Consider the following 20380-nt stretch of genomic DNA (forward strand, 5'->3'; position numbering starts at 1 on the left):
GTGTAAAGGGAGGTGACGTCCGCTGTCACCAGCAGACATCCCTCCTCCCACACAATTTCCTTCAAGGTATTAATCACCTGTGTCGTATCCTTCAAATATGAAGGCATGCACGACACAAGTGGCTGAAGAAAATGGTCCACAGGGGGTAAACCTCTGTATGTGATAGCTGGAACCTCAGGTAGTAACGGCCCCAAGACTCTGTCGCTCCTCAGAACACTCCAGTGTTTCCTTAGGAGTTTCTTTACCAGATAATGCTGGGACGAATAGCTTGTAAAGAAAGTAAATTTAGGGGGGGCCCTAAAAGGTACAGAGGAGTCCACCGGAACCAATGGTCTGGATGCCGGATCCAGAATATGCTCACGTTGCATGGACCCAATTTCCTTAGCAATGGAATCGAGTTCGTCAGGGTTGTACCCCTTAGAGACAAAACGTTCCTTCAAGACACCGACCTCGTCCCAATAGTCACATAGCCTGGAACAGTTCCGCCTGATGCGTCGAAACTGACTTTTCGGCACCCCTTTAAGCCATGGGCGGTGATGACAGCTGTCCAAGCTAATGTAGCCATTGCGGTCGGTGTCTTTGAAGTGTGTCGAGGTAATCAAATGCCTCCCCTCAACTCTGATACGAAGATCCAAAAAATTGATCTCACACTCACTGGCCTCATATTTGAGCTCTATGCCCCTGGTATTGGTATTCAGAGTACACATGAACCGATCCAAAGAGGGGTGATCACCCCTCCAAAGGAGGATGATGTCGTCTATGTAGCGCCTCCATAGGAGGAGCTCCGGGAACACCCCCGAATAGACGACATCATCCTCCCACTTGGCCATAAATAAGTTAGCCATAGAAGGAGCGAATTTGGCTCCCATGGCAACTCCTCTTTGTTGGAGGTAGTACTGTCCCCCGTACCAAAAGTAATTGTGCTTCATAGCAAAATTAAGTAAACAAAGGATAAAATCCTGCTGTCTTTTAGGTATTGGTGAATCCCTAGACAAGAAAAAATCAACCGCTTCCATACCATCAGAGTGGGAGATGATTGTGTAAAGGGAGGTGACGTCCGCTGTCACCAGCAGACATCCCTCCTCCCACACAATTTCCTTCAAGGTATTAATCACCTGTGTCGTATCCTTCAAATATGAAGGCATGCACGACACAAGTGGCTGAAGAAAATGGTCCACAGGGGGTAAACCTCTGTATGTGATAGCTGGAACCTCAGGTAGTAACGGCCCCAAGACTCTGTCGCTCCTCAGAACACTCCAGTGTTTCCTTAGGAGTTTCTTTACCAGATAATGCTGGGACGAATAGCTTGTAAAGAAAGTAAATTTAGGGGGGGCCCTAAAAGGTACAGAGGAGTCCACCGGAACCAATGGTCTGGATGCCGGATCCAGAATATGCTCACGTTGCATGGACCCAATTTCCTTAGCAATGGAATTGAGTTCGTCAGGGTTGTACCCCTTAGAGACAAAACGTTCCTTCAAGACACCGACCTCGTCCCAATAGTCACATAGCCTGGAACAGTTCCGCCTGATGCGTCGAAACTGACTTTTCGGCACCCTTTAAGCCATGGGCGGTGATGACAGCTGTCCAAGCTAATGTAGCCATTGCGGTCGGTGTCTTTGAAGTGTGTCGAGGTAATCAAATGCCTCCCCTCAACTCTGATACGAAGATCCAAAAAATTGATCTCACACTCACTGGCCTCATATTTGAGCTCTATGCCCCTGGTATTGGTATTCAGAGTACACATGAACCGATCCAAAGAGGGGTGATCACCCCTCCAAAGGAGGATGATGTCGTCTATGTAGCGCCTCCATAGGAGGAGCTCCGGGAACACCCCCGAATAGACGACATCATCCTCCCACTTGGCCATAAATAAGTTAGCCATAGAAGGAGCGAATTTGGCTCCCATGGCAACTCCTCTTTGTTGGAGGTAGTACTGTCCCCCGTACCAAAAGTAATTGTGCTTCATAGCAAAATTAAGTAAACAAAGGATAAAATCCTGCTGTCTTTTAGGTATTGGTGAATCCCTAGACAAGAAAAAATCAACCGCTTCCATACCATCAGAGTGGGAGATGATTGTGTAAAGGGAGGTGACGTCCGCTGTCACCAGCAGACATCCCTCCTCCCACACAATTTCCTTCAAGGTATTAATCACCTGTGTCGTATCCTTCAAATATGAAGGCATGCACGACACAAGTGGCTGAAGAAAATGGTCCACAGGGGGTAAACCTCTGTATGTGATAGCTGGAACCTCAGGTAGTAACGGCCCCAAGACTCTGTCGCTCCTCAGAACACTCCAGTGTTTCCTTAGGAGTTTCTTTACCAGATAATGCTGGGACGAATAGCTTGTAAAGAAAGTAAATTTAGGGGGGGCCCTAAAAGGTACAGAGGAGTCCACCGGAACCAATGGTCTGGATGCCGGATCCAGAATATGCTCACGTTGCATGGACCCAATTTCCTTAGCAATGGAATCGAGTTCGTCAGGGTTGTACCCCTTAGAGACAAAACGTTCCTTCAAGACACCGACCTCGTCCCAATAGTCACATAGCCTGGAACAGTTCCGCCTGATGCGTCGAAACTGACTTTTCGGCACCCCTTTAAGCCATGGGCGGTGATGACAGCTGTCCAAGCTAATGTAGCCATTGCGGTCGGTGTCTTTGAAGTGTGTCGAGGTAATCAAATGCCTCCCCTCAACTCTGATACGAAGATCCAAAAAATTGATCTCACACTCACTGGCCTCATATTTGAGCTCTATGCCCCTGGTATTGGTATTCAGAGTACACATGAACCGATCCAAAGAGGGGTGATCACCCCTCCAAAGGAGGATGATGTCGTCTATGTAGCGCCTCCATAGGAGGAGCTCCGGGAACACCCCCGAATAGACGACATCATCCTCCCACTTGGCCATAAATAAGTTAGCCATAGAAGGAGCGAATTTGGCTCCCATGGCAACTCCTCTTTGTTGGAGGTAGTACTGTCCCCCGTACCAAAAGTAATTGTGCTTCATAGCAAAATTAAGTAAACAAAGGATAAAATCCTGCTGTCTTTTAGGTATTGGTGAATCCCTAGACAAGAAAAAATCAACCGCTTCCATACCATCAGAGTGGGAGATGATTGTGTAAAGGGAGGTGACGTCCGCTGTCACCAGCAGACATCCCTCCTCCCACACAATTTCCTTCAAGGTATTAATCACCTGTGTCGTATCCTTCAAATATGAAGGCATGCACGACACAAGTGGCTGAAGAAAATGGTCCACATACCTCCCCACTCTGGAAGTTACGGAGTCCAGGCCACTGATGATAGGCCTACCCGGAGGCCGGACTGGATCCTTATGGATCTTCGGTAAGATGTACATAATTGGAACCCTGGGGGCCACAGGGACCAAAAAGGCTTTTTCTTTTTTGTTAAGAATCCCACTAGAAAAACCTTCCTCCACTATTTTCAAATTTACCATTCGGAAATGTTGAACATCCTCTCGGATGATACCACCTACTCCCCCTTACAGGCTAATCCCACTCGTAAATATAAATCCTCTCTTTTGAAAATAGTGGAGGAAGGTTTTTCTAGTGGGATTCTTAACAAAAAAGAAAAAGCCTTTTTGGTCCCTGTGGCCCCCAGGGTTCCAATTATGTACATCTTACCGAAGATCCATAAGGATCCAGTCCGGCCTCCGGGTAGGCCTATCATCAGTGGCCTGGACTCCGTAACTTCCAGAGTGGGGAGGTATGTGGACCATTTTCTTCAGCCACTTGTGTCGTGCATGCCTTCATATTTGAAGGATACGACACAGGTGATTAATACCTTGAAGGAAATTGTGTGGGAGGAGGGATGTCTGCTGGTGACAGCGGACGTCACCTCCCTTTACACAATCATCTCCCACTCTGATGGTATGGAAGCGGTTGATTTTTTCTTGTCTAGGGATTCACCAATACCTAAAAGACAGCAGGATTTTATCCTTTGTTTACTTAATTTTGCTATGAAGCACAATTACTTTTGGTACAGGGGACAGTACTACCTCCAACAAAGAGGAGTTGCCATGGGAGCCAAATTCGCTCCTTCTATGGCTAACTTATTTATGGCCAAGTGGGAGGATGATGTCGTCTATTCGGGGGTGTTCCCGGAGCTCCTCCTATGGAGGCGCTACATAGACGACATCATCCTCCTTTGGAGGGGTGATCACCCCTCTTTGGATCGGTTCATGTGTACTCTGAATACCAATACCAGGGGCATAGAGCTCAAATATGAGGCCAGTGAGTGTGAGATCAATTTTTTGGATCTTCGTATCAGAGTTGAGGGGAGGCATTTGATTACCTCGACACACTTCAAAGACACCGACCGCAATGGCTACATTAGCTTGGACAGCTGTCATCACCGCCCATGGCTTAAAGGGGTGCCGAAAAGTCAGTTTCGACGCATCAGGCGGAACTGTTCCAGGCTATGTGACTATTGGGACGAGGTCGGTGTCTTGAAGGAACGTTTTGTCTCTAAGGGGTACAACCCTGACGAACTCAATTCCATTTCTAAGGAAATTGGGTCCATGCAACGTGAGCATATTCTGGATCCGGCATCCAGACCATTGGTTCCGGTGGACTCCTCTGTACCTTTTAGGGCCCCCCCTAAATTTACTTTCTTTACAAGCTATTCGTCCCAGCATTATCTGGTAAAGAAACTCCTAAGGAAACACTGGAGTGTTCTGAGGAGCGACAGAGTCTTGGGGCCGTTACTACCTGAGGTTCCAGCTATCACATACAGAGGTTTACCCCCGTTGCGACTATCTATTGCTCCCAACATTGTGGATCCCCCTAAAAGACCAGTCCCTTTCTTTCAGATGAAGGGTTTTTACCCTTGCAGGCGTTGTTCCACCTGTAAAATAAATGAGTTGAAATCTAGAAAATATACCAACTTTTCATCTAATGTCACTGGGAACACCTATCAGATGGAACATTTTGCCACTTGCACCACCAAAAATGTGGTGTATCTAATTACGTGCTCATGTGGACTCCACTATGTTGGCCGCACCATTCGACCTTTTCAGGTGCGGATGAATGAACACGTGGCCAATATTAGAAAGGGATTCCCTAAACATTCCCTTTCTAAACATTTTGCTCTAAAACATGCCAAGGATCCCAAAGGCACCTCCTTCATGATCATTGACGTATTACAGCCCCATTGGAGAGGGTGTCATATCAGGAGAGAGGTGTCACGACTTGAAACAAAATGGATATACCGTCTCAAGGTATACAGGCCCTTTGGCCTGAATATCGAATGGGACGTCAATGCGTTTTTGAATAATAGTTAGTGTCCTTGAGTATCCAATTTTGTTTACATCCATTACCTTTTCTTCTTAAGGGTGTGTTTCATGGCTGGATTTTTTATTTTAATTTTAATTTTATTTTTATCTTTATACTTTCTTATTATATCTTTGTAATAATTGAGTTAAATGTTTTGATGATTGTATTTTTATATTATTACATGTTATATGGTTGTTTAAAAGATATGTAATTTCTAATTTTATTCTTTTTTAACCTTCATGCCTCAGCCCATTATGTTGCTTGGATTGAGGGGGTCTTTCCGGTGTTTCGGGTTAAAGGGGTGATTTCATTCAATTTTGCTTCCCTGGCTACGTTTTGCAGCCATATGAACTTTATATTTTGCAGTTGGTGTGTTCATTTGCGCCCCTGCACTTATCACTTCCGGGTATCTTTAGTTGTTTGCGCTCCAGGTTTGAAGCGCTGAGGTCACTTCCGGTGCTTCCTGTCCCACCCGTTTTGACAGCTGTATGCTATTGGCCTCATTAGGTGTCTTTATATGTAGTATGACACCGACGCTCGCTCACGCCCCCTTGAGAACGTCCATCCGACGAAAAGCGTCACTCCGTCATACCCGGAACCCGGAAGTACCCTGCACCGTTCTACTGCCCATGATGTGGCTAGAGGCTTGATGCTATTGTATTTGGGTGAGTGCAATACCTTTTTCTACCAAATAAAATATCTAGACAGTATCACGCTATGGGCCGCTTTTGTCTTTTTCCACATTACACTCTGAGAGCGGGTCCTTAAAGTGTCAGCACATCCTTTACATTGGTGAAGACCGGATGATTGGATTCGTACCGGAGCTGACTTGCTGGATACAGGCGAAGTAGTCCTCTAACTACTTACCGTGTATGCCCCGTCTCTCTCTGGTAAGAGGCTATATGTGGTGAAGGGTTTCACAAGCGTCTGTCTGCAACATACACCTGGGTGAAATTACCTTGCATTCTCATGAACTGTATACCCATCAAGGCTGAATGTGGCTGTGATGTGATTCCCAGTCATTGCTGCTTTTCTTCTATGGGATTTATTGACTGTTCTACTAAGCGCGACTCCTTTCTCATCAATTTTTATATGCATGCGCTCTGAAGGAACGGCCGCTGGTGCCATTTCTTCAGAGCCCCGTGCCGTGACTGGACATGTCGCCCGTCATACAGGTGAGCGGCAGAACGGCGGGGGCTCGTTCTAAGGTAAGTATTTCATAATGAGCTAATATGCGATGCATACTAGCTCATTATTTGTTTCTCTTACAGGTTGCAAAAAAAAAAGTAATATGGGTTTACAACCTCTTTAAGGAGAAGTCTACGCCAACATTTAAAAATAAAAATGGCGTGGAGTCCCCTCAAAATCTAAACCAGACCCTTTTTCAAGCATGCAGCCTGAAAGGGTAGGAAAGGGGGGGGAATGACAGAGTGCCCCTCTGAACCATAGCAGGCCACATGCCCTCAAAATGTGCTGTGCTTTGGGGCAGAAGGGTCTGCCCCCCACCCCTAAGCATCTTGTCCCCGTGTTGATGGGGACAAGGACCTCTTCCCAACAATCCTGGGTGGTGGCTGTGGGGGGTCTGTGGCCAGTGCACTTATCGGAATCTGGAAGCCCCCGGTTTAACAAGGGGGCCCAGATCCCGCCCCCCCCCCTTGTGAATGAGTGTGGGGTACATACCCCTACACATTCACCAAAAAAATGTAAAAACAAATAAAAACCAGGAGGACGTTTTTGACAATTCCTTTATTAATAATACAAAAACAATGTCCCCCCCGATGTAGATCCATCGTCAATCAATAGTCGCCACCACCGCATGACTCAAAAAAGAAGAAGAACAACAAAAACTGTTTCGCCGTCAACTAAAGCAAACCACTGAATGCACAATTTGCCTTTTGACAGTTATTATATAGGCAGGGGGGGAGGGGCACCTGGCTACGTCAACTGGTGGCACTGCCCCTTGTGACATCACTGACCCAGCATGCACCGGTCGGTGATGCTATAAGGGGGACGGTGCCACCAGGTGATGTCGCTAGGTGGCTCTGCCCCTTACCTGTAAAAGAACTGTCCAGGGGAAAGCCAGGCATTTGGCGGTTTGCCTAAGTTGATGGGGAAGCATTTATTTTATTTTTTCGAGTCGGCAGTGTCGTGATTGATGATGAATGGATCAGAGGACATTGTTTTCTTTATTTTTTGATAAAGGAATTCTTTATCCCCGCTGAAGAAGTCCACTCCCACCGGACGTAACGCGTACAGGGATTGGTCAGACGATCCTACAGCTGGAACACAACCAGGAAGTAACTCGGCACTGCTCAGCACGCTGCACACTCTGCAAAATGTCACGCTTTTACACTCTGGATACCATGTAAGTGCATTGCTTGTGTATGCTTAATAAATCCTTGGCACTATATACAGAGAGCACTAGATTTCTTTTCTTACTCCTATGTCAGGGGGACATTCCTGGAAGTGTTTATTAGTCGCATGCTCTGCAGTGAAGGATTGCGGTCTCATTACCTGCTAGTTGAGGGCTGGAAGCTGAGATCCTTGATCTTTGGAGGAGTAGTTGCTGAGTTTCCCTGGAGATTTATATGCTTTTTGACCCTGTAGGGTCGAGTTATTAAGGTGAGAGGCAGAGAATGCTTGGTGGTGGTGGGAATTTGTGAGCACAGAAGTCACATCAGTTAGTACTATTCACCAGATCACAAGTGGACTTTGCTATATTGCTCTTTGTTCTACATCACCTTAAGCTACTGACTGTCACCTGTTTAATATGAACTGTTTTAATGGATTGATTTCAATTGAATTGGTTTTACATTGATTTTAATGTTGATTTTACCATCTGATATTTATCCATCTTAACCGGGGTTCATAAGACTGCGCTGCACTATGTTTTATGAGTCTTTTTGAAGGTGTTGGATTGCCCTTGAGTGTCAGCTGCTGGTCTAATCATTGTTTGTTAATTCAGCGCTGAATCTTCTTTACATTTTTTATACTTTTTTATTGTCGGCAAGGTTTTTCTTTTATTCAGCTGTCAGCGGGGAAGCCCTTTGAAGCTGATGACTCATCGGTTGTTAAGGATGCCACGGCCAGCTTCCCAGCCCTGCTCCTTACCAACCAGGTCTTTACTGCACCCTGATTGGGCAAAGCTTTGCTCAATCAGGGCTTAGAATGCACTGTGCATTGCGCAGTGCATTGCAAGGAAGTTGGCAGGTCAACTACCAGTCAAATGCAAATTCTGGTGTTCACTGAATGGGTGACCAGGCGATATTCGGGCTTAACTTTTGCTTGGCCCGAACCGTTTGCCAAGCTCTGTTTATGACAGAATCTTAGTAATGATATACCCACTGGTAGCACATTTCTCCATTAGAGGGGCAGTTTACTGTGGGGGGGGGGGGGGGTGAGAGATCCCAGGGTGTCTCCAAACAGTAACAGGGAATCTTACATTTCCATAATAAAGTGTTTACTTGTAGGTTAGATTACTTTTTGTGCTTGTTGGTGGTTTAATATCATTGATATGCTGTATACAGTAACAAAAAAGTAATAAAGTACACAAAATTCAGCTTCCTGTGATGGTGTGCCAAAGATGCTGCACTGCTCTTTAATTCAGAGTAGAGTTGCACACTCTCCTGTATGCTTTACCTGCTTACATTACATTTGGATCAAAAGATGTTTCAACTGGATTGCTACCAGTCACTGCTGCTACAGTTGATTCACAAGCCTGCAGCTTGCCATTCTGCCCTTGGCCACACCAGGTCCTTTTCAAATCTGGTTTGTCAATACAAACTGCTTTTTTTCAAGCTATGAGCTCATTATTCTGCCCTCATTCTCACCTTTGCATCTACCATACCAGTAAATCAACAAGTACAAAAATAGATTATGAACCAGACAGGGCATGATCATAATGTTATTTGACTGTCTCAGTGTTCTGCCTGTAAATACACTACAGGGCTTTTTTAATGTTTTAGTTCCTTAATAAGTTCTCCGCTTGAAAACAGAACATATTTATAAGGTTTAGAAGTGGTGAAAATATTGAGACTCTCCAGGAGTTGGGACTTTTTCCAAGTTACCAACCTCAGTTCGGTATCATGGAAAAGAGTAACAGATGGCATTTCTTATGTTCACTAAGCTTCTGAAATAGGAATGTATGAAAATGACACTGATTACTCTTGCATACACACACAGCCTGCTCTGTTTTGCTACTTTGAATTTTGTGAACATAATGTTGGTTTAAAGATTCATGTAATTGCATGTTATGCTCATTATGAAATAAGAGATAATTAATATCTGATATGAATGTAATATAAACGCTATAATGGATTACTCCTGTGTGAACACACATCAGTTATCAAAAAGATAGAATAACGATACAATAATTTATTCTTCAGCAAAGTATGCATTTACATTGAGCATGAAGTCACAGCTGTTGGTGAAGTTGGTATGAAGTAGGCTTGAGACAGCCATACAAGAGTGCTGTAGATGAGATGGAATTTGGGGGTTATTTTAGAAAACAGTCAAGCATTTATGTTACCATTTAAATAATTTGCATGTATTACCAATGAAGATTAACTTGGTTCTACAATACCACCCAATAACATTTCCAATAATCTAAAATCTGCATTTTTGCTGGTGTTTACTTTATAATTCCATTATCCATTGCCATAATTGCTCTGTATGCTGCATTACTGAAAAAAAAAAAAAACCTGCTAAAAAGGGTTTTTGTCTTTTTTTTTTAAATCCAAGCCAAAAAAAGTGCTGAACTCTTGGTGCTTGTCAGTTGAATTGACTGTTTAATTAGAGGTAGTTCATTGTTTTTACCCAGAAGTGACACATTTTAGTTTAGGCATTGTTGATGGATAGTCTTGAAATATGTCTCTTTATCATAGTTTTAGACTCAAAATCCCTCACGGAGTTTGGAAATCCAGAAAGTGTATAGTTCGTTTAATTGCCTTGTGTGCAAGATAACGTGTCTCCCTATGCTAAAGTGTAGCTTGCTAAACATTTTGCATATGCTTACAGCTTAAAGGATAACAGTGCATTAGACAAGTACACATCAGAAAGACTAGCCTTGCTAGCAATAACTGCAGTGCCTGCTGCCTCCTTAATGTTTCTATTGCACTGAATAGCCAGTTCAGTGTTTACAGCCTCCAGCACTGCTCATCCAATATTACCTGTGTCAGCATGCTGATATAAAAAGGAGGAAAGATCTTATAATCAGTTCGGGGTCACAAAGTTGCCTAGTGACTTTAACCTTGTAGCACTGGAGACCTTAGCTCAACGACACTATCTGGATGGAGCTTGCATGTTCTCCCTGTGCTTGATTGGGTTTCCTTTAGGTAAACTGGTTTTCTTCCACACTCCAAGGACATGCAGATTGGTTAATTGGCCCTAGTATGTGCATGTATGTATGCGTGTGGGATAGGGACCCTAGAATATAAGCTTCTTGAGGGCTGAGACTGACGTTAATTTGTAGTAAGTAAAATGCTGTTTACATTTTCAGTTTTACATAAATGCCTAAAAAAAAAAAAAAAAAAAAAAAAAAAAAAAAGGAAAAATGGCCTAGCCCAGATTTTGTAGGTTGAGCACATTGTCCAGTGCTAATGATAATATGAACAGCAATGAATGCAGAGAGCACTGCTTTAAAACCTTACCCAGCAAAACAGACATTGTAGAAGTATCAGGTAGTGAAGTTATTGTTAGCAAGGCAGCCCAGAGCTATCTGACACTAAGGGGTATATTTATAAAACATAAAAGAAAAAAAAGTAGCACAGCCAATCTGAACAATCCTCATCATGTATCTAATACAGCTTTATCTAATGGCTACAGGAATTCAGGAAAATACAGTATTATGGCCACTAGATGAAGATAATAATCATAGGAAATAAACATATTAGACACATTACAGAAATTTTATTTCTGGTGGCTGTGCAATGATGAGACATACGAACAGCATTTTTATTTTTTTTTTTATAAATAGATCCTGTAGTTTTTTTCCCCTAACATACAGTTACTTTTAAGCTACCATTAGTTCTTAACAATAGCAAACATGCATCCTCACAAGAGTCATGTTTTTCAAACCAAACTGTGTTTAAAAGGGGTCTCAGATACATTTTTTTATACTGATACTTATAAATTAGTGTCTTCCAACGTAAGTTTACAGCACACATTAGTTGCATGTGTGACCACAAAAACCAATAACAACATTTTTTCTTGGTCTAAATTAGTATATTAATAGTTTAGGACAGGGATATCCAAAACTATGGCCCTGCAGCTATTGCAGAACTACACGTCCCATGAGGCATTGTAAAACTCTTACATTCACAGACATGACTAGGCATGATGGGAATTGTAGTTCATGAACAACTGGTGGGCCATAGTTTGGAGACACCTGATTTAGAAGTTTAAGCATTAAAGTGACCAACACATATATCAAATGAAGTGTATTTTTAGCAAACATAGCACACATATGCTTATATAGAGCTGCACCCAGATGTGTGTATGTATCATTTCATTTAAATACTATTTGAGGTGTAGAGTTAAAAACGAAACATTGAAAAAAAATTTTTGTTTATTAGTGTCTTACACCATGCTCAAATCAATATGATGGAACATATACACGCTTACCTGCTGAGAATAAACACTGGAACTTTCAGACTTAAGATGAAAAAAGTTGAGTCGGATGAAAGGTTACTTACATGGAACAAGACTTGTAGCACAATAAAACACTTCAATGAGACATGAAGAAACATTGCTTTTACATTTGTTATCCTGATACTCAGGAATTCCACATTTCCAACACAGCCTATACAACAATATATCAGCAAGTCAGTTCCTATCTATAACGAGGAAGAACATGACATTTTCACCTTACACATCCTGATTATCTTGAACTGTTCTGACACAATACAAATGCAATATCATCAGTCACTCTTAGTATGCTGCTAAAAAGTTGCACTTACAAAGTAGCCAGTTCCCAGGCTGGAGGCAGCTGAGCTCTGCAATAGAAAGACAGAACAGAAAAATAAAGTGGAAAATTAGTGTTGTGTTTTTAACACGTTCCAATCTGCACAGCTCATTACCAGCACTTTCCATATTATTTCATCACCATATCACACCACCGACATGTTGGTCCTTGTCAGTCGCTACTGGAACAAGGAAAACGTTGCTTAATTCCCCTTCCCTCACTTCCCCTCCTTCTTTAAATCTCTTAGCGGTTTGGGGATGGCAATGTGTTATGTACTGAATTCCAGGCTTCTGCTGTGGCTGTAATTGCCAATTTATTTGACAGGCAGCTGGGTAATGATGGCATTTCGCCCTGCACTGAGACTAAGCAGACACTCATCAAACTGCCTCCCTGACTTGCTGACATTCACTGCCCTGATCCCAAGTTACTATGTATTGTGGCCACAAAGTGGCAAGAGGGAGAAAAGAACAGACTAACTTCAAACAGGCAAATCCTACAGGGCTTGGATGACTTTTTCAGTGTGTGACCTGCTTGCCAATTGATTCCCGGGGGTCAGAGGAAAATGAGGCATGTTGTAAACATAATTAGTAGTCTGAGATGTGAAGAACGTGTAGGCACAGCCAGGGAAGTAAAACATCAGGCAGCCGCAGACTCTAAAATTACCAAACTTTGAGCTACCTCATCATCTACGATAAGATCACAATATTTTTCTATGGCAAATTTATAATCAAAAGAGACAGTCTTTAATATAATGAAATACATGCCTTTATTGCTCTACTAGTTTCATGATTTTGCCTTTAGTGAATTGTTTAACAGTAAATCACATAAGTAAGCAGATCATCAACTTGGGCAATTCATATTCTTGCAATAAAAATGCATAAACAGAGGTTACCTTCACTAAAACTGCACATTAACAAATCTACAAATGTAGTCACTTACAGTAAATGTATATGCAAATCTCAACCTTCTCCATTAATGGTGAGCTAATACCCACCACCTCCTGGTGTTTCATGAGCCATTTAATATGGTAGGTGGTATCCTTGACCAATTGAAAGCTCTAAAGGTATCAGGGAAGATCTTGGCTTTCACATGAAGAGTCAGCAGCCCATACTGCTGCATCTTCTGATCATTTTAATGTGTGATTTACAATAAAGGCAACGTCTGCTAAAGTATTTTATTATATGCTCAATCTGAACTACACATATTTGAGACAGGTTTCCTTCATGATGAAATATAGAGTTCTCTAGTTTACATGGCGTTAGTCAATTCAATTAAACATGAGGATGCAATTTTCAGAATGGTCTATTACCATTTATTAGTCCAAGATATTGATATTAGGTTCTATGTGACAGGACCAGAGAAGCACATTTGTGTTAAATGCACAGCGTACTTTGTGAGCATACAAAATACTGTACCAAAATACACCGCCATGAATCGCTCAAACTAAAATCTGATTTCTGTTGCTGATGCTGTGTTTACAATTTTGAAATCTGTGTGACTCAAACTGGTTATGTGGCCTGCGGGTAATTCATTTGGAGAATAATCCATGCCAACTGACTGTTGTCTAAGTGCACAAATGCTTATAGAAATCAGTGAAAAAAGCCAAAGTGCTATAAGCCAGTGCTGTAACCCAAAGCAACCAAGGGATTGCTGTTTACATTAACCACTTGCGCCCCGCCCACCGTCCATTTACTGTGGCACTCTACCGCTGCTGGGCAAAGCAACATAGCCCTACCTCGCTCGCTCAGAAGACTGTAGGGGGCGAACGCGCGCCGCTGGTGGTACGCTCCCGCCCCCGCTCATTACCTGGGGAGCCAGCGCGTGTGACCAGTGGCTCCGATGGCCGCTGGCCACTCGCAATCTCCCACAGCAGAGAGAGAGAGAAGGGCAAATGGCTGATCTAAACACAGCCGTCTGTCATTCTCCCTGAAGTGATCACAGAGGCTATGCATGTTACTTCACAAGCCACCCCCCCCCCCCTTAGAATCATGCCCCTAGGGACACATTTAACCCCTTGGTCACCAGTACAGTTAACCCCTTCCCTGCCAGTGTCATTTTACAGTAACAGTGCATATTTTTAGCACTGATTTCTGTAGTAATGTCACTGGTACCCCCAAAAGTGTCTAAAATGTCAGTTAGGGGTCCAATCTGTCCGCCGCAATGTTGCAGTCCCGCGAAAAAAAAAAAAACGCAGATTGCCGCCATTACTAGTAAAAAAAAAAATGACATAAATCTTTCCCGTAGTTAGTAAACACAATAACTTTTGCACAAACCAATCAAAATACACTTATCGCAATTTTTTTTACCAAAAATATGTAACAGAAAAAAAATCGGCCGGAAATGCTAAAAAATTACATTTTTTGAGAATTTCATATAAAAAAAATTTGAAAAATATTGTTATTTTTTCAAAACTGTCGCTCATTTTTTTGTTTATAGCGCAAAAAATAAAAATCGCACAGGTGATCAAATACCACCAAAAGAAAGCTCTGTTTGTGGGGAAAAAGGACGTCAATTGCATTTGGGTACAGCGTCGCACGTCTGCGCAATTGTCCATTAAAGTCACGCAGTGCCGAATCCCAAAATAGGGCCTGGTCATTGAGCAGCCAAATCCTCCGGGGCTAAAGTGGTTAAGGAAATCCACAAAATAAAATATCTAATTAAATCTGCTTGCGTACTATAGGTCACTGCACTGTACACTTTGCTTTACTGAATATGCTTGTCAGTGAGAACATAATGCAAACATTTCGATGGCAATACACATCTAACAAAACAAAACAACTCTAACATTTAGCATCATGGAAAATATGTATCCTGCCCTTGGCTCTAGAAAGAGATTTCATGTGCAGCCAGTATGAGTTATTGTACATTATTATTCTTGGAATCATTCTTCAATAAGTTCATTTTTTCTCACCTATTTGGTGCAAGATTTAGCTGGTTAAGTTTATCATCCAAATATTTTTTCTTTTTTCATGGCAAAACAGCTGCCATTTGTGTCAAAAAGCCTCTCTCCCAGTGATCTCAAGAAAATAATAAAATGTCCACCTTTGGGATCAGATTGGATCCACAAAGCCTTATTTTACTTACATATACTGCTGTCTCATACTCTGCATTAGTGATGGGTGAATGTGCTTAAAGTGGATGTAAAGTCAGTAAATTCTGCCAGACCCTTTTTTATAACAAGGTATAATACACAGGGTCAAGGTTTTTTAAAATTATGCTGCTAAATCCCTTATTTTAGGGTACCGCTGTGCGTTCACGTGATCTTCTGCTGCTCTCCTCTCCCGAACTAAGGACTACAGCAGGAGGAGCTAAGATTCCCCTCTGACATCAGCTTGGAGGTCACATGACCTCTGTGCTGCCTGCTCAGCCCCTCCTGCCGTAGTCTTTAGATTGGGGGAGGAGAGTGGCGGGAGGTCATGTGACCGCACAACAAGGCTCTGAAATAGAGTATTTAGCGGCATCACTTTTAAAAAAACATTGACACTGTGTATTAAACTTTGTTATAACAGAGGATCTGGCAGTAATGCTATTCACTGACTTTACTGCCACAGAAAATAGCGGCAGGAGGGGAGGGAAGGGGTGGGCTTGGTGATTGCTCACACACTAGGAACTGACAGACAGGGAGGGAGAGGGTGGAGAAAGGAAAGACTCTAGCACAGCGGGATGATGGAGGCACCTAAACTAACCATGGTATTATGGATCAACAGCCATGACTACCATGGTCAGTTCACATAGAGGACATGGGAACAGGCCTGATCAACCAGGTTTTTTACAGCATAGAAAGAGACAAATTAGACAGCACAACCGCTATGCTGTTTAACTTGCTTTTAAGGAACAGGATCTTTTTTTTTTTTTTTTTAGGGCTACAACCTCTTAAGTTCAGTTAGCAGGCATATTTTGCAAACACATTGAAAAGTCAGCAAATTGTGAATGTTAATGAAAACCCTACTGAAGTTGATGGGAGGGGAGTCTTGAAAGTCAGTGATCTACATTTTCAAGGCTAATAGACATAAAATTGTCCAACTAAGTCCGCAGAGAGCTGGGCACCTCCTTGAGGGACATGAACCAATAAAAAAAAATTCAATTTAGTGCAAAGCATTGCTTTAAACAGGGCTTAACTGTGAAATGGTACCCCTGTGAGATGGAAAATAAGGTGACATTTTGGAAAGAACCCTGTACCCATATTGATGGGCACAAGGGCCCTAATCTCTTGCCTGTTATATGTATGGGTTTGGGGGACTCTTGGAATCTGTACCCTCTAAGATAAGGGAGCACCTTGATATCCACCTCCATTACATAAATGTTTAAAGGGTACATAGTACACCAGGTTACCATTCACAAAATAAATTACAATTTCATGACCATATTTGATTAATTAAATCAGCTAGCACCCTCAACCTCATTGTTTTCTTAAGCTGGTGAAGAGGAAATCCCCCAGGTGGCAGCTTTATGGGCAGGGGATCCTTCATTGGTGGCCAGGATTCAGTTCAGCTAGGACCACCAGTACCTCAGTCACCAATAGGGGGGTAGATACATGGTCCCAAGTGGGAAGCAGTCTCATTTAGTAGCAGCAGTAATACTGCCACTAAATGTATGGCTACCTACAGCAATCAGAGGTTCACTTTGGCGGGCAGATAAAAAGGCTGCTTAGTCCACATAATGAAAAAATAAAATCAAAAATAAAATATGTGCTATCCCTGTATATTTTAGAAAAATCAAACCCTCAATACTAAACTTAGTAAGCAACTTGTGTGAAATAATTCACAATACATGTATTCTATAGACAAGGAAAGTCACACATTTGTGCAACAAAAAGATCCACACTTTCAGTGAAAAATCCAATTTACCACTGCATACAACAAATGGTGTCCACTTTAGTGCTCATCACCATAATGTACATCACCTCCTTACCAGATGGATATGACCACCACTGTATAAGATCCTCAGTGCTTTGTGACAATGACAATTCCACTCGATATGACTGGATATGACTTCCTGCTTTATAGTTAACTCATAGGAATCCACAGTAGTCTCAGCATAAAAATATGGCCACAAACATAAAGAGGAAGCAGACAGACTACATAACATATTACTTTTTAAAACCACTAATTTATTGGATCAAAAAAGGAATCGCAAACATCTGAAGAGTAAAAGCTAGGGTTGAGCGAACACGGACTGTATTGTTCGGGATCGTACCGGACTTTTGGGTGTTCGGGACCCGGACCCGAACATTTTACTGTATGTTCAGGATACAGTCCATTGTTCGGTAATTTATTTAATCTTTTGGCACGATTTTAATGGGGCGTGGTTTCAACAGCTGCAGGGCATTTAACCACTTCCATACCGAGTCATGTAAAATGACGTCGGCAAAGTGGTTGTCTAGATCCGGGCCGCCGTCATATGACGTCGGCCCGTTCTAGCTGCTACTGCGCGCCCCCGGCGGCGCGCAGCGGCGCGATCAGGGATGAGGCTCGTCCCTCGGACATAGCCCATCACTGATCAAGGTAAACAGCCAATAGAAATTGGCTGTTTACCACGTGATCGGCTGTGTCAATCACAGCCGATCACATGAGCGGCTCCAGCACGAGCCGCTCGTTCTCTCTGCAATGCGCGCCCCCGGGGGCGCGCAGAGCAGCGATCGGGGACGAGGCTCGTCCCTCGGACAGAGTCGATCCCCGATCTAGGTAAAGAGCCAATGAAATTGGCTCTTTACCACGTGACCGGCTGTGTCCAATCACAGCCGGTCACAAATGTCAACAGAGAACACGGTAACTAGCTGTCACCGTGTTCTCCTCCTCACACACTGATCCTGTGTGAGGAGGAGATTGTGGTAACAGCTAGTTACCAAGTACAGTGCACCCCAAACACACTGATTGCCCCCCCCCCCAATAAAGAGTACCTGTCACTAGCCCATCAAAGTACCCGAGTACCTGTCATCAGGTACTCAGATGACAGGTACTCGGGTACTCTGATGGGCTGGTGACAGGTATTCGGGTACTCTGATGACAGGTACTCAGGTACTCTGATGACGGATACTCTGATGACAGGTACTCGGGTACTCTGACGGGTACTCGGGTACTCTGATGACGGGTACTCGGGTACTCTGATGACGGGTACTCGGGTACTCTGATGACAGGTACTCGGGTACTCTGATGACAGGTACTCGGGTACTCTGATGACAGGTACTCGGGTACTCTGATGACGGGTACTCCGGTACTCTGATGACAGGTACTCGGGTACTCTGATGACAGGTACTCGGGTACTCTGATGACAGGTACTCGGGTACTCTGATGACGGGTACTCGGGTACTCTGATGACAGGTACTCGGGTACTCTGATGACGGGTACTCGGGTACTCTGATGACAGGTACTCAGGTACTTTGAGTACCTGTCAACGGAGTACCCGTCATCAGAGTACCTGAGTACCTGTCACCTACCCATCAGAGTACCCGAGTACCTTCCACCTGCTCATCAGAGTACCTGACGCCTGAAGTACCCAAGTACTTGCCGCCTGCTCATCAGTACCCATCACTACTCATCAGTACTCATCAGTACCTATCACGTATCAGTACTGATCATCAGTACCCATCAGTACAGTATCACCTATCACCTATCAGTCAGTGAGTACTACTCATCAGTACCTATCACCTGCCTGTCACCTGCCCATCAGAGTACCCGAGTACCTGTCACCTGCCTATCGGAGTACCCGAGTACCTGCCACCTGCTCATCAGTACCAGAGTACCTGTCACCTGCCCAACAAAGTACCCGAGTACCTGTCACCCTTCATACAGCCACCATGTCCAAGTCCAAAAAGGTTTATATACGTCCTCCGTTTAAACCTAAATACCGGTGTTATGGCAGCAGATAGCTGCCATAACCCTGGTATTTTTTTAAACGGTGGACGGTTGGCTTTCCGATAAGGGTGGTCCCAGCGGCGGATTCGCCGTGGGATCACCCTTCCGGGATGGCGGAAGAGGCGCCCCCCCCCCTCCCGACGCGTTCCGGTCCTTTTCCCCGCTTACCGGACCCGCCGGCAGAGGGGAAAACGATCCGGTCCCGAATCCTCACAGACAGGATGTCGAGTGAGGGCAAGCTTGCCCTCACTTGACTCTATGGTCTTGGAGGACCGGAGCTACGGAAAATGTTGTTGCCTAGCAACCGGTTTAAAGGTCCTTTTTTTTTTTTTTTTTCATTTTATATTATAATTATTTTTTTTTTTTTTTTTTTCTATCTTTTAGTGTACTTGTGAGATCTGAGGACTTTTTGACCCCAGATCTCACAAAAAAGAGGTCCTGTCGTGCCTATTTCTATTACGAGGAATATTTACATTTCTTTTAATAGAAATAAAAATGATCAATTTTTTTTTTTTTTTTTAAACAGTGTAAAAATAAAAAATAATAAATAAAATAAATAGTAAAAAAAAAAAAAAAAAAAAATTAAAGCGCCCTGTCCCCGTTAGCTCGCGCGCAGAAGCGAACGCATACAGAAACCCCGCCCACATATGTAAACGGTGTTCAAACCACACATGTGAGGTATCGCCGCGATCGTTAGAGCAAGGGGAATAATTTGAGCCCTAGACCTCCTCTGTAACTCAAAGATGGCAACCTGTAGAAATTTTTAAATTGTCGCCTATGGGGATTTTTAAGTACCAAAGTTTGTCACCATTCCGTGAGCGTGCGCAATTTTGAAACATGACATGTTGGGTATCTATTTACTCGGCTTAACATTATCTTTCACATTATGGAAAAAAATTGGGCTAACTTTACTGGTTTCTTATTTTTTAATTAAAAAAAGTGAATTTTTTCCAAAAAAATTGCGTTTGGAAGACCGCTACGCAAATACGGTGTGATAAAAAATATTGCAATAATCTCCATTTTATTCTCTAGGGTCTCTGCTAAAAAAAAATATATAATGTTTGGGGGTTCTAAGCAGTTTTCTAGCAAAACAACTGATTTTAGCTTGTAAACACCAAATGTCAAAAATAGGCCTAGGCAAGTGGCTAGGATGCATGATGATGCTCCTTGGATGTTCGGCCCCTCTATATGGCTAGGCTGTGAAAAAGTCTCACACATGTGGTATTGCCATACTCAGGAGGAGTGGCAGAATGTATTTTGGGGTGTCATTTTTGCTG

General features: G+C 43.2%; 1 protein-coding gene across 1 annotated transcript in view; it reads right to left on the reverse strand.

Annotated features, from left to right (window-relative positions):
- Positions 1 to 20380, reverse strand: part of LOC309548130 (autism susceptibility gene 2 protein homolog) — a gene marked incomplete at its 3' end in the record, with an annotated part of 1398280 nt that overhangs the window by 547746 nt on the left and 830154 nt on the right. The window contains exon 4 of the mRNA XM_082248095.1: positions 12245 to 12280. Within this exon, the coding sequence (XP_082104221.1) occupies positions 12245 to 12280 (36 nt within the window). The remainder of the gene's footprint in view (positions 1 to 12244; positions 12281 to 20380) is intronic.

The sequence above is a fragment of the Pelophylax lessonae genome (genome assembly GCF_965119305.1).
Source record: "Pelophylax lessonae genome assembly, chromosome: 2".
Lineage (NCBI taxonomy): Eukaryota > Metazoa > Chordata > Amphibia > Anura > Ranidae > Pelophylax > Pelophylax lessonae.